The sequence below is a fragment of the Protopterus annectens genome, chromosome 3.part0 (genome assembly GCF_019279795.1).
Source record: "Protopterus annectens isolate FY-2018-M chromosome 3.part0, PAN1.0, whole genome shotgun sequence".
Lineage (NCBI taxonomy): Eukaryota > Metazoa > Chordata > Ceratodontiformes > Protopteridae > Protopterus > Protopterus annectens.
The window spans coordinates 1958308358-1958332636 of NC_056731.1; the positions used below are offsets into that span (position 1 = coordinate 1958308358).

A 24279-nucleotide genomic window follows, 5' to 3' on the forward strand; every position below is an offset into this window, starting at 1 on the left:
CTAGGCTGACATTGAGAGACAATGTAAACAAACGGCAAGAAATTTTTTTGTTTTTTGCCCTCACCCCTGACCATTAGGCCACCAATGGTACCTTACTGACCCATTCACTGCTATCAGGGTGAGAGTCACTCCATTAGTTCCATGATCTAGGTAAGGCCCATCTTACCCATTCACTCCCCAATAGGGGATAAAGTCAGGCACTAACAGGCTGTCATACATTTAAGGATCCATCCACTCTCTCCCCAGCTAACGCTCTCCCATCACCAGCAATTGGCTTATGTGAGTACAGCTGCCTAGAAGGGAAGTTTGTCTCCACATGCAGAAATTCCTAGCTGCCTTTCAGCATATGACCAGTTAGCTATGACCTGCAGTACTCTAGTTTGCTAGTGGGGTTAGCAGCGTAGTGGGTTCAGCCACCTCCTTTTCCTGACTGGGATTGGTGAGCCAGCAGCAGCTTCTCACTCCCTCCTCCCCTCCAGGCTATAGCAGGAAATAGTTTTGAGAGCAAAACCTTGAAATTTTCCTCAAAGTATCATTCTGAAAATAAACTGTACCCTGCTGGGGACTTTTCTCTGATTCAAAAAACACAGAAACAGAAAAAAAATTGTCCACAAAAAAACAGCAACCAGCAACACAGGAGGCAAGATGTGAGGTGAAAGGAAGAATCCTTTAATCCAACACCATACACATTCTGGTACCTCGGCAATTCGCCTTCTTGGAACATTTACCATGTGCACATATCTTCCTTTTATATATAAATCAATCAATCAATTAATCTATTATTCTATTCCACATTATTAAGTACATGATTATTCAATTCATTTTATAAAAAAACACAATAAATACAACATTTAACACATTTCTACGTATATTCACCAAATACAATTATTATATACAACATTTCCATATTTATTTCCTAATAACATGTATTTAATGCCCACATAACATCAATTCATTGCTGCAAAAAACGATAAATATGTCCTCAAATTTATTTTTCAAAAATTAAAGTGAAAAATCACTACAATATCAAAATTTAAATAAAAAACTCCATTCTATATTATTAACCCACTATCCAAATTCAATCCCCTGGAAGATAGTGTCTGATATCCCAAAATCATTTTATGCTCCAATCTACATAGTGCGGTCTTAAAATTCGCTACACCAACATGGGGTCTAGCTAGCACGCTAAATGAAAAACCCTCAGTACTCCCATTATGAAAATTAATGAAGTGGGAAGCTACTGGACTTTCCATATTGCCCCTTCTTATATCCCCCAAGTGCTCTAATTGCCGAGGTACCAGAACGTGTATGGTGTTGGATTAAAGGATTCTTCCTTTCACCTCACATCTTGCCTCCTGTGTTGCTCGTTGTTGTTTTTTTGTGGACTTTTCTCGGATGCAAGTACATTACCATAGCAGAAGAGATCTGGAGAAGAAGGTAGCTGGAGATGCACTACATGTAAAAGGAGAGGAACTGGTTACCTGGAAATTTTGGACGACAAGTTGACTAAAAGTATGTGGCTTTAGTACTGATGGTTGATATTGGCAATCACAGTTCATCTCTCTGCTTATTATAATGATAATCCTAATGCAGTAATAATTTGAAATGCCAGAGTGAGTGCTGAAACACAGAAACTGAATGGTCAAAAAACGGACTTACATAAACTTAAGTCTGAGATGGTCATTTCTGGAGATATTACCATTTCTATGAGGTATGTCAATCTCGGAGTTGGTGTATATATATTAGTTCAGGGGGTGCAGAAGGGCTTGCTCTCCTGCAAAAAAAGAAGCTTAAAGGAGAAGAGCAATCTACTAGATTCACTCGGTAAATGGGCTTTTGATCCTTTTTTTTTTTTTTTTTTGACTTGTCTGCCCTCAAAATGCCAAGTGCCGACATTTCAATGGTTTCAATAGGGAGTCTCCTAATGCACCTTGATGCAGAACTACCCATACTGTGCACTTTGGAAGCATTACAGATTTAACTTTGCCAAGTTATAGCCCTCCTTTATTATATAGGTAGTTGTTTTAAAAAAGGGTCTTAAAGTCTGCTAAATGTGTATAGCAATAAGCTGAAATTTTCATTCAAGTTTAAACCATTACTGGTGTAGTAAAACTCTATAAGCTATTACTTTTTGAAATATCTGCCTTTCTTAAATGATAGTCCTTGTGCTTTTAAAACCAGACATGCTATACTGCAAGTCACATCTAGTTATACAAAATAATAAACAGAGGAAAAATAAAAGTTCTGCAGACCGAATGCACTTTTTCAAGGAATTTAATGTCAGACACAGTCTTATCTATCCTCACTCTGACCTTCACAAAACTAACTGCACAAGTATTACCTACTCTAAGGATCTAAACCTGATTTCTGACATGAATAGATCATGCTGGAGAGACAGATACGTGTTCTAGAGATTGCTCCTCCTCTGGAATACGCTTCCTATGCATGTAAAGCCGAGCCATTCCTTGACCATCTTCAAGTGCATTCTGAACTAATGACTGGCAAACTGAAAATTCACTCTTGGAGTGTTGCCCATGTCCCTTATGGACAGAAGCAGTCTGTAAAATTGTCAAAACCATACTTGTTGACCCATGTTATCTTTTTCCTAGGGATAGAACATTGGGGAAAAGTCTGGGTAAAACTGGCTAGACTTGTAAGGGCTCATGATCCATTAGCCTAGTAATCTCCTATGACCCTATAAACCATTGTTGGTGTCACAGGTTGTATTCCCTTGCTGAATTCCAGTTTTGGCATAATACTGCTAACGTGATTTAGTTGCAGCCCCAGTAAATAATGCTGTTGGGAGCACATAACAAATAAATACAGGAAAAACTGTGCATGTCTGTTTCTGGAAAATTTGTTTACAACATTTCAGACCAGATGGCCTTTTTTCACCTAGAACATGTTGTTAACTGGTCATACATTCCTTATGTGCACTGCTTTCCTGTCATCCAGTGGAGACTGCTTTCACAAACATGACAGATAAGTACATTGCTCACAGCTTTTGTTTCCTCCTGATGCCAGTAACTTAGTTTTGTTAATATGTCTTATATTAACATAAGATCAGCCAAAGAAGTAACTAATATCCCAGAATAACTGCCTAATACTACGGTCTGGGCACCTGCCCAAATTACTAGCCCTTGATGGAGATGACTTGTATATTCATTACATCTGGCTCTTAACTTGTTAGAAAGGTCATGATTAATGTTTGAGTTATATGTATGGGTGCATATCAATATATACTTAATTATCACATACCTCTGTGCCTGCAGCAGTAGAGAAGAAATAGTACCATGGGCTATACAGAATTGTGGTTCATAGGTAGGTACTAGGCTATCGGCCCAAGGACCTAAGTAAGCCTAGCCAACAAGGTTCCCTGGCTTACGCCACCCAAGAAAGTTAATTACCTGTGCCTTTGTCATGCAGAGCCACAGAAGTGATCCCCGGGCTGTATTTCCTATTTCCCATCCACTCATCAAGATTTTTCTTGAAGAGTGCTAATGAGGAACTTTGCTTGACATAGATGGGTAGCTTGTTCCAGAGTATAGGAAGTCTCTGGAACAGGAATCTATCCCTCCAGCATGTCCTGTTTATTGTGGTGACAAGATTTAGGTCCCTAGAGCATGTAGCTCGGAGGGATTGGGATTTCTTAAGGTGTAGCATGTCCAACAGCTCTGGGTTTAACATAGCTTTATATGTTAGGCAGAGATCTCCTCAGAGTAGGCAATATGCTACAGAGTAAAGCTGGAGTTTTTTGAGACGGTCAGTCTAGGGCATCTGTTTAAGGCCAGTAATCCTCTTTGTGAGGTACTTCTGTGGGATTTCCAGCTGCTGCAGATGTCTTGTGAGGTACATTCCAAAAGGGGCATTGTACTCTATAATGGGTCTAATGAGTGCCGAGTAGAAGGGAACAATGACCTATTTTTTCCTGGATGAGAACCCTTTTGTGATGAGGTGTGTCACATAGAAGGATTTCCTGACTACTGTGGCGATGTGATTATCAAAGGAGAGACTACTGTCCACCTGAGTCCCAAGGTCTCTTATCACACATTTGACATTAAGTAGGCTGTCATTTATGTGGTAATTCATGGCTACAGAGTTTTTACCAAAGGGGATGACAGTGCACTTTTTGGCATTGAGCTTGAGGCCATGCCTCTGACACCAAGCATCTGTCTCAGTGAGGCCCTTCTGTAGGATGTCCACATCATTTGAGGACTCGACTATGGCTCCTAGTTTGCAATCATCTGCAAACTTTGTTAGCCAGAGGCTTCTGTGTTAGCCTGTACTTCAGAGAAGTAGATACCAAACAGGAGAGGTCCCAGGAGTGAACCCTGTGGTACTCCACTTGTCACTGGTTTGAAGTCAGATTTGGAGTCTGAAACTTTTACAGTTTAGGTTCTGTCAGTGAGCCAGTTGGCAAACCATCTTGTGAAGTAGGGATTTATACCTAGTTTAGTGAGTATAGCCATAATTTCAGAATGGGGGATGGTGTCGGAACCCTTGGCGAGGTCAAGATAGGCTGTGTGAACCACCTTACCCTCATCTACGGCTTTGGTGACTGCCTCAAAGAAGTCGATCAGGTTCAGAAGGCATGATCTGCATTCCACAAACCCGAACTGGGTGGGGTCCAGAGTTTGGAGGTTACCAATGTCTTTGTAACTGAGTTCCATGATGATACCTTCCATGGCCTTGCAGACCAGGCTCGTCAGACTAATAGAGCGATAGTTCCCAGGATCAGTGGTGGATCCCCCTTTGTGGAGTGGGATTACTGTTGCTGTGCACTATTCAGTGGGCACAAAGCCTGACGTGAGACTATGACTGAACATGGCGCTTAGGTGGGGAGCCAGTTCGTTTTGAAGTTCATGTAAAACGCAGCCTGGGATGTTGTCCAGTCCCATGGATGCTGTGTTTTTGGTTTTAGAGAGTGCAGCTTTTACCTGCATAGATGTGATTACAGGGACTCTGCATTCCTCCTGTATAGATATGGGCCCTTTAGGGAGTGAGAGGGGGTAAAGTTAGCACTGAATCTGCCAGGGATGTTGGCAATATCAGTTGGTTCTGTAATTTTCATGCCATTGTGCTGTAACTCAGAGCAGATCTGGGTGTTGCCATTGAGATTCTTGACATAGCTATAGAATGCTTTGTGGTTGCCCTTAGAATCAGTGGTGATTTTGTTTTCGTAGCTAGCTTTGGAGGATCTTATAAGGGATCTCAGCTTCATACTGAGGCTGACCAGGCAGCTCCTGCACTAATGGGATTTTACTCTTTTGCAACAGTTTCTTCCTTCTGTTGTAGAGTTTGTTTATGGCAGGGGACCACCAGATTGACTTCCTTTTTTTGGAGGATAGTGTCTTGGTTCTGTTTGGGATAGCAGGATCCATGCACTCATGTAAGTCCTTATAGAATGCATTTATGTAGGATTCAGCAGTTGTAACTGTATTGTCCATCTGCATGGGTGTCATGAAGTTTGCCACTTCTGTCTTAAGAAGCATGAAATTGGCTTTGGAGAAAATTTTTACCGTGGTTTCCTTGATGGTGTGTAGGGGAGGGGTTCGGACGTCTAGGGTGATTAGGTTATCATTGGATCTGACCAACAAGGAGATGACTTCAGGTGTGGAACACCAGTCACTTATGTTGGTAATGACTAGGTCTAGGATATTGTTGCCCCTGGTGGGGATGTGGATAAGTTGATCCAGGGCATTAGAATTTATGAATTCTAGAAAGCATTGAGTGAAGGAGTTGGTACATGAGTAGTTTTCCCAGTTAATGGTGGGGTAGTTGAAATCACCCATTATTAGGGTGTTTGGTTGAACCCTAATATTTTCCAGTATATCAAGAAAAGAGGAGTGGGAATCCTGGGGCATGGTGGGGGATCTTTAGCAAGCTACAGTTTGGATTGCAGTTTTGCCCAGAATTAGTTGCACTTGGATAACCTCGGGTGCATTATGCTGCGCAACTAGCCTGGAGGTGTGGATATCCATAATGAATATGGACACACCTCCACCTTTGGTATTTTGGTCCAGGTTAGATGGCCGGAAAGTGTGGTATGAGTTATAGCCTGGTAATGCAGGGGTGCTCTCTAGAGCCTTGAACCAGGTCTCAGTCACTGCACAGATATCAATGTTCTCCATTTTAAGGAATGTGTCGAGTGAGTGCATTTTGAGATTTAGACTTCTAGCATTGAGTAGCATTGCCCTCAATTTTTGCTCGCCTTTTCCTGTTAACGGTGGTGAATTTGTCATTTGAACCTTGCCTAAAAAGGCACTATAGGGGTGGCAAGAGCCTTAGCCAGTATCCAGAATCCCAGGGGCGACAGGTGCAGGCCATATCTGGCAAAGCATCATGGTCTGTTGACCATGTCATCCCAGGCAGACAAATACTGGGTCCCCTTAGAATGACACCAGAAGTTTAGCCAATTGTTGAAGTCAATCATTTTGTCCTTGTACTGCGGCATCATTCTGGGTGATGGCAGGATGCTACTCAGGGCTAGGGTTATACCTGCCTGAGCTACAAAATCGGAGAGCTCTTCCATGTCTCTTTTCATGTAGTCCAAGGAGGTCCATCTCAGGTCATTTACACCAACATGGACAATGATAGTCATAGTTGTACTTGTGGAGTGCCCTGAGTGCGTGGGTTATGTGGCGGATCCTGGCACCCGACAGGCAGCTGACAGTAACCTTCTCCTTGTTTAGCCTGGTGAGTGGGACATCTGTGTGCCTGACTGTAGAGTCACCTATGACTAGTGTGTTGGGTACATTGGTTTGCCTTATGGGCTGTGGTTTATTGGCACACTGAGTCTGTGGGCTGTGTGCCATTTGGGTTGAGTGGGGGGTGGAGGTTGCCTGCGTTTCTGCTTTAGAGGTCTCTGTTGCTTGAGCAGATTATTATTGAGAGCCTCTGCAAATGTTTTTGTGTTTCTATGTGTGGATTTTGGTGGTGTAGGTTTAGTGGGACTATGTGATGAGTGTGGTGTGATGCAAGTGTTTACCTTCTCCTCTTGACTGTCAAGTTCAGTCTTGGGTGGAGCGAGCTTTACTTCTACTTTGGCTAGATAAATGCATCTCTCACAGGTTGCAGTGTTGGGTGGTAGAAAGAGAAGGTTGTCTGTGTACATGAGGCAATTGCTACATCGCCTCAAGATGCCCAGATTCATCAGATAGACAGTAGAGAACACTGGGAGCTAACCCTTGGACATGCCTGAATAAAAGCTACTTTCCTCTAGACAAGTAAGGAAAGTGAGTATAAGAGCTGTTTTTCTCTAAGCAAGTGAGGAAAGTAAGTACAAAAACTGTTTTCCTCTAGGTAAAGAGGAAGGTTGAGTGCTGTAGTGATTTGTAGCCTATTTAGTGCTAACAACATGTTCTGAACAAATGCTGAGCACAAATAAGCAAATTCAAGTGCTAAAACTAAGAATCTGGATCTGGATCTTGTGGTAGATAGGCTACCTAGTGCTTACCACTCCCACTGATAAGCTAGAAGGCTTCCCCTCCAACACAGAAAGGCTTGGGGGGCTCAGAAGCTTACAAACAGTCCTGGATACAGCAAATCTGTATCTGGACTAGACTAGTTACAGGAAAGGTGGGAAACAAGCGCAAATGCGGCTTTTAAACCAGAATATTGAAAGAGATGGAAAAACTGCCAAACGGCCAATAAACTACAATTTCTGGGCCAGAAACCACTCTTGTGGTAGACAGGCTACCTAGTGTTTACCACTCCCACTGATAAGCTAGAAGGCTTCCCTCCAACACAGAATGGCTTGGGGGGCTCAGAAGCTTACAAACAGTCCTGGATACAGCAAATCTGTATCTGGACTAGACTAGTTACAGGAAAGGTGGGAAACAAGCGTAAACACAGGCTTTTAAACCAGAAAGTTGAAAGAGATGGAAAAACTGCCCGAACGGCCAATAAACTACAATTTCTGGGCCAGAAACCGCTCCTGTGTTAGTTAGGCTACCTAGTGCTTACCACTCCCACTGATAAGTTGATGGCTTCCCTCCAACACAGAAAGGCTTTGGGGGCTCCGAAGCATACAAACAGTCCTGGTTACAGCAAATCTGTATCTGGACTAGACTAGTTACAGGAAAGGCAGGAAACAAGCTTTGAAAAAAAAATTTTTTTGGAAAGTGGAAAGGGAGAAAGGAGAAACAGAAGATAATTCAAAATTAAGGACCTAAGTGGGTTGCCCTTCACAAATGTTCTCTCTGTATTAGGTAGAATGAGCTAGTGACACTAGACTGGAGTAGAGCTGGGACAGAGCTGAACAGATGGGACTGGTAGGAGTGTTTGAAGTCAAAATATGATCTCACTGTACTCGGTTGAGTGAGCAAATGAGATAGACCCAGGAGGAGTGTACAAACACAAATTTACAGGCAGGGAGGCAATTCCAAAGCCACCAAGATTAATACCAGAACAAGAACAGGGAGAGCGGGCAGGAAACTAACTACAGAGACAGAGAGAGACCACAGTATTCTATGAAACAATTAAATAGAAAAATAAATAACTACAGAGACACAGACCAATGAAACAATTAAATACACACTTTAACACTGCAAGTTTGTACTTAACTCAGCTAGTAATGCAGTTGATTGTAGGTATGTAGCAGAAGCCAAACAACTCAGAAATTGAGCAGTAATAAATTCCACGATATGTGACTAACACTTATAAATACACAGAAACCCTCTAGGCTAAGAGTTTAACACTGAATATCAATGAAGTAAAACACATTTGCCCCCACCAGCTGCAGAGACAGAGAGAAGCCACAGTATTCTATGAGAGTAGTCATTTTAAAAGGGTCCTTAGTCTGCACTCAAAGAAGGTATCTAATTACCTAAATGGCGAACACTGACTGGAAGTTTGGTGTGGCTTGGTCAGGAGCATAGCAAGGTAAGAGAGGTGGACCCAAAACTGCGCTACCTGGAGGTCTTGAAAAATGTAATGAAGGTAATATGCTGATTTTCGCAGCTTTAATTGGAGAATTGTGCAACAACTTTGATCTGAAATGCTATGTTACAGCAAGCTATAAGTGAAAATAAGAAAGATAACTTTCCAGGGATATTTGGTTGTCTGCTCAAGTTTCACTTCATTGAAACTACGTATGAGGAACTCAGTTCAGAAACTAGCACTTGATGAAGCTTTTCATGACTTTAAGAAGGAACCTCCCACTTAGCAATAAAAAAAACTTTGTGAGTTCCTGTTCAGCAAATCTTTTTTTTCTAATCTGATTTCTTCTGAAGTGGGATTCAGTGGCTTAAAGTGTATTAGTCACTTTCAGAAACAGCTTTGTTTTACGATTTTCATTTCCCATTATCTCACGATAAAGTTGCAAGAGGTTTTACAAAAAAATGAAGATTGGGGTGTGCTGTTATTTTTTGTTTCACCGTTTTGTTATTTTTTTCTCAATAACCATGCCCACAAAATTATGTTATGATAGGTATTGGACAATGATATCCATACAGCTATAAAGGATTTATGAGTAATCAAAGCCAGTTAACTTACCTCTTTAGAGGAGCAGCTCCTTGGTTATATTGTGGTTTCACCACTGCATCATTTCATGTTAATTATTAAAGTGAGGTGTTTCCCATGCAAGAACTAATTGACAAACTGTCGTTCTAGGAAGTAACAGGCTAAAGTTTTATACTTTTAGCATGGCAATACAGTAGCCTCTACATTCATTTAGGTAATGAGGCATTGTGGGTTCAGTCTTTCATGATGTCATGGATAGAATTTTAAGCTATGAGAAAAAAATTTCAGGGGACTGTCCTTATCAACAAAGTAAGTGCAAAAACAAAATGCTTTTTGCATCAAAATTGTATAATTGGTTGCATTGTATATGGTAAGAAGGTTATATATCCAACTTCAAAGGTTTGTTGCATACACTTACTTTCAGAACATGACCAATACACTTTAAGTCATAACCCTTCCCAGTGAATGTCATTGATTTGTTTCATGAAATTTTGCATATATTCTGTATATATAGCTTGTAATTGTAGTTTGCATATATGTATTTCTTTTAGGTTTAGCGGGATTTGCTGCTGTTGTAGCCTATGGACTTTACAAACTGAAGCACAGAGGGAACACTAAAATGTCTGTGCACCTCATTCACATGCGTGTAGGAGCTCAGAGTTTTGTCGTAGGAGCAATGGCTATTGGTAGGTACAGACACAGAGGGGATTTTACAATTTTATAAGTAAATGTTTTATAGTTTGTGAATGCGAAGGTGAGAAGTGACAAGAGAAGGCCTACAGAAACTGTATGGCATTGCATTATAGGTAATGTTCCTTATATATCATAAAAAAGTACAGAAGTACATTGTGGATAATGTTCACTATTTATATATCTATATCTGTATATATATATATATATATATATATATATATAAAATGTTTGAAGGCACTTTGAAATAGGAAATGTTAGTTTTGCTAAATACTGGAGAGCCTAGAAAGAAGGTGTGGTAATATGACTTATTCAATTGCTATTCTAGACCACTGTGCAGAGGGTACTAAACTAAACAAAAAAGAATGTATGGAATATTTGCAATGTCAATGCCCTCTGCAACAAGACGGTGAAGCTGAGCAAAGCGTCCTGAATCAACCTTCATTTATCTTACTTGTCATACACTGAAAATTGTGTGTCAGTCTTTACCCACCCCTTCTACAGAAAACAATGTTCTGCAACAAGGGATTAAAGCCGAGCAAGGCATCCTGAATCAACCTCTGTATATCCTACTTGCCAAACACTAAACATTGTGTGACAGCCTGATTCAGTACTACCACCCAATGACCTACAAAACTGTGAACCTGGTTGTATGTTACAACCATTCTAGTGAATAAACAATCATTCAATGCTTATGGTACAAATTAATTACCAAAGTACCAACAGCATATACTGCCTCCCGCTGTTTTTTTTTTTTTTTTACAAGTGACAAAACAGTGTGGGATCTCTAAATTTGCAAGATGTACAAATTTCTCCTGTCCTTTTACAGGACAGTAATACTTTTGCTCATTTCCCCTCCCCAGTTGCCAGCTATCCCCATTTGAGCTGTCTATACCTGTAGTTGCCTGGCAATTTGAAATTTTTAGATATAACCAGTAAAACCTAGCTAGTTCAAGCCACCTGCAATCACAAAACTTGCAGGCCTCATACAGTAGAGGTGCTGTATCATTTTATGCATATTCATCTATCTACAGAAATTATAATACTTGTTAGTGTCCTGAAGAAGTTAGCACATTTATTTCTACAAAATGCAGGCATGCAGAACCACTCAGGCACTCACACTGTGGACTTCTATATATATTTGGCCAACCCATATGTAGTATATACAAATGTCACCTCTAATTTAAAGTAAAATTGATTATTAGAGGTATTAACTGTTGCCAAAAATGCAGGGAGGTGTTTCAGTACAAATTATGTTATTTGTAAAACATCCCAAATATTTTATTCTGGAACCACCATCATACATCTGAATCAGAAGTATTAGGAACGGTGTCTTTTCTGTAATGACATAAGCATTATTACCCAAGCATCATTTTAGTGCCGTGTAATAAAAAAAACAAATTTTGCTTTTAATGTGAGCCACAAGCTTACTGTTACTGAAAACTGAGAATCTGCAAACTGCTGTTGTTTGCTTGATATTTAATGTCAACAACAGGTCTCTGTTTTCTCTGTAGGGTGTGTGTATGTAGTCTTTGTCCTATCCTTTTACTATGATGAGCTGCTTTCAGTCAGTATTAGGAAGGGTGTCTTTTCTGTAATGACATAAGCATTATTACCCAAGCATCACTTAAGTGCCTTGTAATAAATGCTGTGGTCTTAGCTCTTTATGTAATTTATATGATATTTGTTTACCAGGAAAGTCTGACTTGGAATGAAGCCAGTTTTTCAGTTGAGGCCTGGGAAGAAACACTCCAGACACATGTCTTTGAATTGTGGGAGGAAACTGGAGCATCTGGGGAAAATCCACATGAACACAGGGAGGACATGCAGACTCTGCACAGAAGGCACCCCACCCAAGAATCAAACCGAAGAACCTCTTGCTGTGAGGTGACAATGCTACTGCTGCACCACTGCACCGTCCATTGGGTAATGAGTAATGGGTAATGGGTGCCTCTTTTTAACTGCATGAGTTATGGTCCTTTGTACCAAATGACAGTGATATCAGATAACAATGCAGATATGCTTTAAATGATGGCAGTATGTGATCACTTTAATGTTGTTAATTTTATAATATACTTTTTATAAAGGATACAGAAGTATCACAAATACCAGGGAAAAGTCCATTATACTTGTTTCCAAAGTTTTAACTTCACAAACTGCAGTACATACACTCCTCCCCACCTACAACTAAGGTGTGCATATTCTGAGGACTGGTGGTTATGATGCATTGGTAACTGTTTTAAAATCCAAGATTCATCTGTGAGTCCTAAAGTAGCTAAAGTGAATATGTAAAAATTGTGGCTACAGATACTGAGTCTGAGATCGCTGTGCTTCTGAGTATTTACTTTTCTCCAGATTACGTTGATCTTGGAATCAAAGTAGTGGGAGTGTGGGGGGGGGGGTGCACTGAGGCTGAAGATATAGCAAAGCTACTGGCCAATAAATTTAAATCTAACTTTACCCCTCTCTCCTCTACATTTGTCCCTCAAAATATACCAGAAAGTGGCTCACCTCTAACTAGCACACAAGGTCAAGTCCTAAAAGTGCTATCAAAAGCTAAAAATACTGCATCGATGGGTTCTAACAATATCCCTGGATGCATCTTAAATAGCATAAAACAAGATTTAGCCACACCTCTAACAACACTGTTCAATCTCAGCCTCTGTACACGTTTTGTATCAAGTGAATGGAAAACAGCTACAGTCATTCCCTGCATAAGGGAAGACCTTCCACAGACCCTGGCAGTTACACACCTATAAGTCTAACCAGCCTCATATGCCAAGCCATGGAAAGACTTATCATAGAATTAATCAACCAGGACATAGAGAACCTCCAAACACTGGACCCATCTCAGTTTGGATTCATCAAGGGCAGGTCATGCTTACTCAACCTGGTGGATTTTTTTGAAAAGGTCACCAAAGCAATGGTTGAAGCCAAAATGATACACATGACATACTGTGACATGGCCAACACTTTTGACACAATTCCCCACTCAAGCATAGTAGAAAAGTCCCAATGCCACCCACTAGATTGCCAACTGCCTCAAAGATAGGATGCAGATAATCAAAATAAGGGAAGTTACCTCCACAAAGAAATCACTCATCAGTGGAGTCTCCCCAGGGCTCTGTGCTGAGACCTGTCCTGTTTGGCATCTACTTTTCTGAAGTAAAAGCCAATATCAAAGTGTTTCGGCTGATTAAGTTTGCAGATGACTGCAAGCTAGGAGCACTCACTGAATCTTCAAATGACTTAAGCCATCCTGCAGGAAGACTTTTCCCAAGTAAATACCTGGTGCCAAAATCATGGACTGAACCTAAATGCCAAAAAATGCTTACTGTATTCTTTGGAAAGTCATCTACCTCAGGGAACTACCACATTGACAATACACCCCTAAGAGTTGACCCAGTTGTTCAGTATTTGGGGAACTTTTGTGGACAGCGATTTAACTTTTGACCAACATGTGTCTATAGTTGTAAGAAAGTCTTTCAATATTGCAGAGCTGATAAACAAAAGGATTTTGTCTAGTTCTAGTGATGTCATGGCCCCCTTTACTCAGCTCTCATTAGACCTGTTATTGAATATAATATTCCCTTTGGCATGGATCTGTTGAGACACATACAACAAGTGGAACATCCACAGAGATACCTTATTAAAGGATACAATGCCTAAACAACATGTCCTACATGGTCTAACTCAAAGCCCTGTCACTATACTCAGTATCCTACAGACTGTTAACAGGTGACCCATGTCTGGTTTAGAAGGCGTTTTCTGACCTATTACTTGATGGATTTACTGAACATCAGCAAGTCAAATGGCATCAAAAATATTCAGTCTAGGGATCTAAACATTTTCTACAATATCAACAGAACAGTTTAGAGTGACAGGTATAGCTTGCAGAGGATACCTGTGCTATGGAAAAGACTCACTGTCCGCATGAAAAAAAGTTCATGTGAGGAGCTCCTAAAGGCTTTATCCCATGCACTGGGGGTCCCTCAAATTATCTATGCTATGATCCCAGTTATTCTCATTAGGGGCAATATATAAAATTATCGACCATGAGATGGGTAAGGCCAATCCATAACCAAATGGGATGGGGTATTTTATGCACAAAAAGGGAACTTGGCTAGGCTTAAAGTGGCCCACAAGGGCAGCTAGCCTAGTTCTTATCTATGAACCTATATTGTCTGCACAGCCCAGATTATCTGTTTTATATAAAATGTATTTATTTATTTGCTTTTGTTTATCTGGAAAGTCTGTCTGGCAACTGAAGTACCTATTTTTCAGTGGAGGCCTGGGGAGGAAAGCATCAAAAAAGATAGAAATACATTGATGACAATTCAAAATAAAAACAGTCAACAAACAATATTTACAAAGTATTTCAAAGCAAGTGGTCAACAAACATTTACAGCGCATATCAGATTAAAGAAATACATGTTTTCAAGATATTGTGAGTAGAATCAAAACTACTATATAAATATACCTGTATAGACAGAGTTAAGATGGCATACTTCAAACTGTAGATATGATACAGTTGCATAGTTTATTAGTTGCCAAGTGATATTGTGGGGCAGATTTGAATTGTTGCAGGTTATTTAAAAGCCTTATGTGGTATGGAAGTTTGTTTCATGCCTTGGAAATGGTAACAAAGAATAACAAGTCACCATAATAATTATTAGATTTAGTAGCAAAAGTTAGTTTAAGTTCTGAGGATCTTAGGGTTCCATCTGGGACATGCCATTGGATGAGATTTGACAGTGAGGGTGGAAGAGGATGATGTGTTGAGGAAGTTCAGGTCAGATGAGGGTATTGAGCTCTGTACAGTGATGGGAGTGGTTTGGGGGACTGCAGGAGAATTTGCTAATTTTGTTGTAGGTGCTTTCTAGTTTGTGTTTGGTGGAAGGGTTGAGATTTGTGAATATTGAGGCATATAGGACGGCAGGAAGGAAAAGGGAGGTGGCAGCTATTTTTTCACTAAGATCATTTAGCAGGTGCTTTGCTGTGTAAAGAGAGCAAAGCCTGTAGTGTTTTTTTGACTCTGTGTCAATGTGCAGATCAACGTTTAACTTGTTATTAGTGATAACTCCTGGTAATTTTGTGTTGGTGACATTTTCAATGTTTGTGTTATGTAAGGAGATAATATTAAGGTTGGTGTTTTTTTATATTTATATTTATATTTATATTTTTAGTAAGGAATAGGATTCATTTGGTTTTGCTGGGGTTTAAGAACAAATTATATTTATTTAGCTTGTTTTCTATAAAGGTGAAAGTGTCTTGTGTGATGGTTTCTAAAGTGGGAAGATTTGGGGCTGAGCAAACTAAAGCTGAGTCTTCAGCATATTGTATTATGGTGGTGAGTTTTGTTTACTTGTGCATGTCATTTATGAAGATATTGAAAAGTATTGGCCCAAGTATGGAACCTAGTGGGGTACTGTAGCGATTGGAAGGAATGTGGAATTGGAGTCATTCCATTTTACAGACTGGGTGCGATTGTTTAGGTAGCTGATGAACCAGCTAGTTGAAGGAGTTGTGAGGCCTATAAGATTTAATCTTTGGAGGGGAAATTGATGTGAGACTGTGTCAAAGGCTTTTGATAAGTCCAGGAAAAGGTTGGAAATAAAATTACCTGAGCTTTCACTTTGATTAATGGTATCCAGGAAATGTAGCAGGGCAGTTTCTGTGCTGTGGTGGGACTAAAAGCCATGTTGGGTTGGAGAAAGTAATTGGTTCTTCTTCTTCTTCTTTCAGCTGCTCCCGTTAGGGGTCGCCACAGCGGATCATCTGTTTCCATTTCTTCCTGTCCACTGCATCTTGCTCTGTCACACCAACAACCTGCATGTCTTCTCTTACCACATCCATAAACCTTATCTTAGGCCTTCGTCTTTTCCTGTTACCTGACAGCTTCATTCTTAACATATTTTTCCCAATATACTCTGCATCCCTCCTCAGCATATTTCTAAACCAATGTAATCTTGCCGCTCTGGCTTTGTCGCCAAATCTTCCAACCTGGGCTGACTCTCTAATATACTTATTCCTAATCCTGTCCACTCTCATCACACCCAGTGCAAATCTTAACATCTTTAACTCTGCCACGTCCAGCTCTGACTCATGCCTTTTTTTCAATGCCACTGTCTCCAACCTATATAACATAGCTGGTCTCACTACCCTCTTGTAGACCTTCCCTTTCACTCTAACTGGTACTTGTCTGTCACAAATCACTCCTGACACTCTTCTCCACCCACTCCATCCTGCCTGTACTCTCTTCTTCACCTCTCTTCCACACTCACCATTACTCTGAACTATTGATCCCAAGTATTTAAACTCATCCACCTTCACCACCTCTACTCCCTGTATCCTCACAATTCCTCTATCCTCCCTCTCATTCACACACATATATTCTGTCTTGGTCCTGCTGACCTTCATTCCTCTTCTCTCTACAGCATATCTCCACATCTCCAGGGTCTCTTCCACCTGTTCCCTACTCTCACTACAGATCACAATGTCATCTGCAAACATTATAGTCCACAGGGACTTCTGTCTCATCTTGTCTGTCAACCTGTCCATCACCATTGCAAATAAGAAAGGGCTCAGAGCTGATCCTTGTTGTAATCCCACCTCCACCTTAAACGCATCCGTCACTCCCACTGCAGACCTCACCACTGTCACACTACCCTCGTACATATCCTGTACCACCCTTACATACTTCTCTGACATTCCTGACTTCCTCATACAATACCACAACTCCTCTCTAGGCACCCTGTCATATGCTTTCTCTAAGTCCACAAATACACAATGCAACTCCTTCTGACCTTCTCTGTACTTCTCCAGCAACACTGTCAGAGCAAACATCACATCTGTAGAGCTCTTTCCCGGCATGAAACCATACTGCTGATCACTAATCATCACGTCCTTTCTTAACCTACCTTCCACTACTCTTTCCCATGACTTCATGCTGTGACTGATCATTTTAATCCCTCTGTAGTTACTACAGCTCTGCACATCACCCTTATTCTTAAAATTCGGTACTAAAACACTTTTTCTCCATTCCTCAGGCATCCTCTCACTTTCCAAGATTTCATTAAACAATTTAGTTAAAAACTCCACTGCCATTTCACCTAAACACCTCCATGCTTTCACAGGTATGTCATCTGGACCAACAGCCTTTCCATTCTTCATCCTCTTCATAGCTATCCTAACTTCCTCCTTGCTAATCCATTGCACTTCCTGATTCACTATCCCCACATGATCCAACTTTCTCTCCCTCTCATTCTCTTCATTCATCAGCTCTCAAAGTACTCTTTCCATCTGCTCAACTTTTCATCTTCTCAGTCTGGAGAAAGTAATTGGTTATCAAATAGAAAGGCTAGAAGTTGCTGATGTATACATTTTTCAAGTACTTTGGAGAGGGGAGGAAAGATTGCTATATGACAGTAGTTTGACAGTTTGGTGGATGTGCCACCTTTGTGTAATGGGATTATGAAGGAAGCTTTCCATAGGGCTGGGATGTAGTATTCTGTAATGAATTTATTAATTAGGACAGATGTAGGGTAACAAATTATGTCAGCAGCTCTAATGGCAGGTTTTCAGGAGCTAGTGCTGTGGGTTTCAGTTTTTTAATGCATTTGTTAATGGTATTTATATGGATGGCTTTTAGGTGTATTTATTTATTTATTTACATCTGTTTACCGGTAAGTTCTGACTGGATGCAGGTCCTTTTTCAGCAGATGCCTGGGGAGAAAAGCTCCACATCATGTACATGATAAACAGAGTTACAAAGTTGCAGCAATAGTAAACAACATTACAGGTTGTTGGCTTTAATACAATAACAAGATATTGATTATCAGCAGTATATACAGTAAATGTTGCAAGTTAAGATAATTTCTTGTTGTTTATAATATTAGTAACAAAGTTGTCAGACAAGATTTTAAAGTATGTAAAGACAGCTAGCTAATTCTGACTGTGGTTAGAAGTGGTGATAGTGAAGTTGGGTTAAGAGTCTAGGTGGGGGGGGTAAGGGTGGGGTGTTAGTCTGGATTAGAAGAAGGCAAAGCGAGTGCAAATTTAAGTGGAATTTGAGTGCAGTCTTGAAAAGGCTGCTGAAAGGTAGAGTAGTTATAGAGGGTGGAAGACTGTTCCAAAGTTTAGATCTGGTACATGAAAATATGGCTTCTCCTGCGGAGTTTTTGGGTTTGATATCAGCGAGTTCATTTTTGTTGCTTGATCTTAGCGGCCTAGTGGAGTGATAGGGTTGGAGAAGGGTTTGAAGGGAAGGGATGTTATGGGGGTGGTTAATAGGTTTATGAGTAAGGGTGAGTTGATTAAAATGAAGGAGTTGTGGGAGTTCTAGCCAGTTTAGTTCTTTAAGGAAGATACAGTGATGGCTGCGGTAGGAGATTCCAGTGGAAAATTTAGCAATTTTGTTGTAACAAGCATCCAGCTTGTGTAGGTCTGTCTGTCTAAGGTTGGTAAGTATGGGGAATGCATAGAGTAGGGTGGAGATTAGCTGGGAATTGGCTATGGAAATTCTAGCTGCCTTGGTTAAGAATTGGCGACTTCGATATAATGCACCAAGGTTCTTGTGAACTTTTTTATTGTGAGAAATATGTGGGTGTCAAATCTAAGTTTGTTGTCGATTTCCAGACCGAGTAATTTTGTGTGTTCTGATGGAGAGATGATGGTATTGTCTTTGGCGAGAATGTTGAAGTGGGGGTGTTTTGGGTGGCTTTGGAAGGTTGGAACAGGAGTTTTGTTTTACTTGGGTTGAGTAGGAGCTGAGCATTGGATAGCCAGCTTTCTACAGAAGAGAATGATTCCTGTGTGATTTGTTGTAGTTCTGGTAGTGTGGAGGCAGAGCAGATGAGAGTAGAGTCATCTGCGTACTGTATAAGAGATGCTTGTGTGGTGGCAGTATGTAGGTTGTTAGTGAAAAGTGAGAATAACAGAGGAGGGGGTTAGGTAGGGTGCATATAGGTAGTTATTGTTTGAGTGAAGCAGAGTACTGGATATGAAGTGTTTGTTAAATTTGTATGCAACGTCTCTACTGGTTTCAGACTGGAAAGATTTGGGGTGGGTTTTCTGCCTGGTTTTAAGAGGTTGTTTAAAGTTTGCAAAATATATATATATATTTTTTGTATGTATGGCTTGGTTTGCAGAGAATAAGCTCTTTTTATCATAAGGGACTTGTGCCTTTGTGCAGTTTTTGACAAACTGATATATATATATATATATATATATATATAGGTAAAACTGTGTCCTAGTTTTGTGTCATGGTTTCCAGGCGTTGTCTCTTTCACACATGAGGTGTTTAGTATGACTGGTTACCATGGGCCAGAATTTATTTTTACTCTTTTATATCTCAGTGGGAGTTTTTGGTTTAGTATGGTTAAGAAGGAGTATTGAAGAGACAGTCAGCTTTATCCAGTGGCAGACATTTGGGGGGTTCCCAGTCACATTAAGTGTGTCATTAACTATGGATTTATCAAAATTGGTTAAGTGTCTCACAGAGTTGAATTATAAGGGTTTGGGGGAGTCTGGTAGTTTTCTGTCTTGATGTAGATGAGGTGATGATCGCTGAGAGAGTCTGGGAGAGTGCTGGCTAGTTTACATTTTTCAGGGTTGGTTGAGAGTTTGCAGTCTGTTATGAATTTTTTTTTTTTGGATACTTTGTCAAATCGAGTTGGTTGTTGGATCAGCTGAGTAAAATTACTGAGGTTAATGTTATAGGGGCTAGAGTCAGGTTTGTTAGAGGTCCAATCTATGTTTAGGTCACCAAGCAAGATGGTTTCTTGTTTGAAAGCTGATAAGTATTTAAATATGTTTTCAGTAGTTTTGCTATTTATGGGAAAAAATGCTTAAAAGCGTTTACTGCATAGTTACTTGGCCAGAGTACCAGAGCTTGGGTCTAAAAGCACAAGCATTAAAATTAATTTTACCTTGCTAGAATTAAAAATTAATTTTTTAATTTATTTTAAAAAAGCAAATAATTACCTATGTTAAAAAAAAAAAACAACAAAAACTATTAATAACCAGATAGCATGTAACATAATCAGTTTTTGGTAAAATAATTTAGTCCATTGGTGCAACTGGCATACCGTTATCATTCTAATAAATTGTATAATTGCAAAAACTAAACTTACTAATGTGAACTTGTAGGCAGAACACCAGCCCCTGAGTAATGAAACTATTGAGGTGTGTGTTTGTTTTCATCAGTAATTTTCCAAAACTGACTTAAGCTATTGATCTTTATCTTAATATCCATATGGATTCCTCAGTAGGAATATAAGGTGACCTGGTATCCCCAAACTGCATTACTTATTAATTAAAAGAGATTCATGTCACTTCGCCAATGATAATTTCAGCAAGTGCCATTAGGAACTGAGTGGTAGTTTAATTAGGGTTAGAGTTAAGGCCCTTTTAGGGGCAAGTCCCTTCTAAGGCCATTCCCTTTTTCATAAAGAGCTAAAGGTCCCCAAAAACCTACCAGAGGTGGAAACATATTGGACCTGGTCATCACAAACATGGGTGACAGGTGTTCCACACCTGAGGTCAACCCGTCACTGGTTAGATCAGACCATAAACTAATCACTCTGGGTGTCCACACTTTACCACCACCCCCAACTAAGGAAACCACAGTAAAAAACTTTTCTAAAGCAAACTTCACCTTACTTAAGACAGAGGCGGTAAGTTTCACAGCCCCCACGCTAAAGGATAACGCTGCCCAAGATGCAGAAACCTTTACAAATGCATTCTATGAGCACCTACAAGGATGCATGGATCGTGCCATCCCTAGCAAAACCAAGACTCACTCCTCTAAGAGAAGGAAATCAGTCTGGTGGACCCCTGCCATAAACAGGCTATACAATAGAAGGAGGAAAGTAGTCCAGGAAAAAAAGCAAATCCCAAGAAGGAAAGACATCCCTGATCAGTATCATTAAGAAACTAAGGTCTCTCATAAAATCATCCAAGGCTAACTTTGAAAGAAAAATAGCCAAGGATTCAAAAGATAACCACAAAGCCTTCTTTAGCTATGTTAAGAATCTAAGTGGCAACTCGCAGATATGCACTGAACTAGTGCAAAATAGCACAAAATATACTGAACCTACTGATATTTCCAACATCCAGGCAGATAGATTCAGTGCAAACTTCACCCCCCTCTCACCCCCCAAAGGACGCACAACAATACTGGAAAAGTGTAGTGTCCCAGAAATCACAGATGCACAGGTGAAAATAGCCCTTTCAAAAGCCAAAAACACAGCGTCAGTGGTGTCAGATGGTGTCCCAGGCTGCGTCTTGCACGAACTACAGAATGAACTAACCCCCACACCTAAACACACTGTTCAACCTCAGCCTCTCCACAGGCTACATGCCCATAGAATGGTGCTCAGCAATGGTTATTCCGACTCCACAAAGGAGGGGCCACAACTGACCCTGGTAACTATCTCCCCATAAGCCTGACTAGCCTGGTGTGCAAGGCTATGGAGCGCATCATCATGGAACTCATTAACAAAGACATTGGGAACCTCCAAACACCTGACCCGACCCAGTTCACCTTTGTTAAAGGCAAATCATGCCTACTAAACCTGGTTGACTTCTTCGAGACAGTCACCAAGGCCATAGACGAGGGAAAGGTTGTTCACACAGCCTACTTTGACCTCGCCAAGGCTTTCAACACCATTCCCCACTTGGGTATTACAGAAAAACTCACCAGCCTGAACATAAACCCTTACGTCACGAGATGGGTTGTCAACTGGCTTACGGCCAGAACTCACACAGTAAGAATAGTGGGCTCCAGGTCCGACTCTAAACCAGTCACAAGTGGTGTCCCGCAAGGCTCGGTCCTGGGACCCCTACTGTTCAGCATATACTTCTCAGAAGTACAAACACAGGAGGACTATGGCTAACCAAGTTCACTGATGACTGCAAACTGGGAGCCATAATTCACTCTCCGGCTGACACAGACATCCTCCAAAAGGGCCTTACTGAGACGGACACCTGGTGTCAAAGTCATGGCCTCAAGCTAAATGCCAAAAAAGGCATAGACATCCCATTTGTGAAAAACAAAACACCCACAAATTACAACATAGGTGGCAGCCCCCCTAATACAGAAGAGGTAATAAGAGATCTGGGGACCCAGGTAGATAGTAATCTCTCCTTTGACAATCATATTGCCAAAGTAGTTAGGAAATCCTTCTATGTGGCCCATCTAATTACTAAAGGGTTTGCATCTAGAAATAGGGTTGCCAGGTTTCTTTGTGGCTAAAACCAGACTTAGGTCACACCCCTCTCAACACCCATAACTCCACCCATTCCCAGCCCCTCTCCCATCCACGCTCCACCCATTTTGTGACATCATCACCCTCTTTCTGTTCCAGATGCCTGCATTCAGCCGATTTACTATGCTTTTCTGTAAAAAAAGCATAGTAAATCATCCAGTTTAACAAACACTGATAGTCTATTTCCTTTTGTGAAACAGAATACTGGAGTTTGTACAGTGTTTTCCTGACTACCAGAGAATTGATTTTATTTGTGGATAGTCCAGAAAAAAAATGGATAGGTGGCAAGAGAGATGATTTCCAGTTTCCCACCTATTGGTCAAAGTTATGCTTAAATAGGGTCTAAGGATGGACTCTGCTTCACATGGATGGGAAGCTTGTTCGAGTGCATGGCAACCCTCTGAGACACATTTGTGTCTCATCAACATGGCCAATTTATGTCACAAGCAAAACAAATCCTTGGATCTAATGGTTATAATACTGTTAGTTTTGTGCATGTCCACTCCACAGGGCTGTTCTTTTTTATGTCTTGGATATAAAAATGTATGCAAGCTAAATAATACTGCAGTCTGCACCCTGCTGTATACTAAAAACAAATTGTGGCAGTCACAGTGGCACAAAACTCGGACTTCACATTTGTCCGGTTTTGAATAAAATTTGTAATGAGCTTCCCATGGTTAATACTTAAAAGTGGTTAACAGAGAAAAAACAAAATTCTGGAGTTGTTAAAGAGCAAGAGGCAACTTTCACAATGCTCAGCCACACTGAATTAAGTACAGACACTGGGCTTTAAGAATAACGGTGCAACTCTGCGATACAATATACAACAGCATCCATTTAAACTTACAAATATATTGGAAAACATCGTGTTTGTTTGTGTGCCTACTTGGTGCTTTATAATGTTCAGACATCACTCAGCAACTCATTACTTGAGTACTGTGCTTAAATGAATGCCAGATCTAAACTGCTGGCTTGTCTCTTACCACTGCTGACAGTATAAACTTACAAAATGAAACTCTCTCCTATTATTCAAAGGCATTTCAACAGATAAAGAAAGATTAGCGGCAAATGCATTAAATGCTGGCAGAGTGTTTTGCTAAACATTAACAAATCCAAATGAGAAATGCTTGTTCTATAATAAGCAGCTTGACCACATTGGCTACTAGAAAGCATAAGTGACTTGCTCCATCAACCCTCTCCCCAGAACCACCTCTGACACACACACACACAAACTTCCAAGTTTCTCGACTCACCTGCAAAAGAAGCAATACGTTCATCAATCACTATATGATAAACAATTTAGATGAGCATTGGGAGCCAAAGCATCTTTTACAAATCTCCAAATAAACTTCCCCATACCTAAACACTTGCATCACAGCTCTAAATCAAACTAAATCCAGGGCAAATATCAACAAAATCAAGGGCAAATCCAGAAATAATCAGGGACAATCGGGAATACTTATTTGTACAATTAACTTAAAATGCTGATAAAATAAGAGCATGGGATTTAATCTACATTTACTGAAGAAAAAGGTCTATAACCATTGTCATTATTCATTAAGGAAGATTTACCAGGTTTTCTCCAAAAGTCATCAGCTTTAGAAGGGATTGACAGTGAGATTTTCAGATAAAAATCAGTGACAGACAGTTGATGGGTATGACTTATACGATCAAACCCACTTGCAAAATAAAATCGCTCTCAACTAAGGAAGTGGCTAAAAATTAGGAGCCTCTAAATAAAATAAAAAATAAACTTAAATTATAAGTGTCTAGGATGTCAACCATTCTTCCCAGATCCTGTCTCAAATTGCTAATATAACTTATATAAGGGAGTACTGTACTTACTTCACATATCAAA

The 24279-nt window shown here is 40.3% G+C and overlaps 1 protein-coding gene across 1 annotated transcript in view; it reads left to right on the top strand.

Moving 5' to 3' along the window:
* Window positions 1-24279, top strand: part of LOC122797209 (HIG1 domain family member 1A, mitochondrial-like) — a 234273-nt gene that overhangs the window by 183197 nt on the left and 26797 nt on the right. Inside the window, exon 3 of the mRNA XM_044066039.1 lies at window positions 10014-10148. Coding sequence (XP_043921974.1) covers window positions 10014-10148 — 135 coding nt within the window. The remainder of the gene's footprint in view (window positions 1-10013; window positions 10149-24279) is intronic.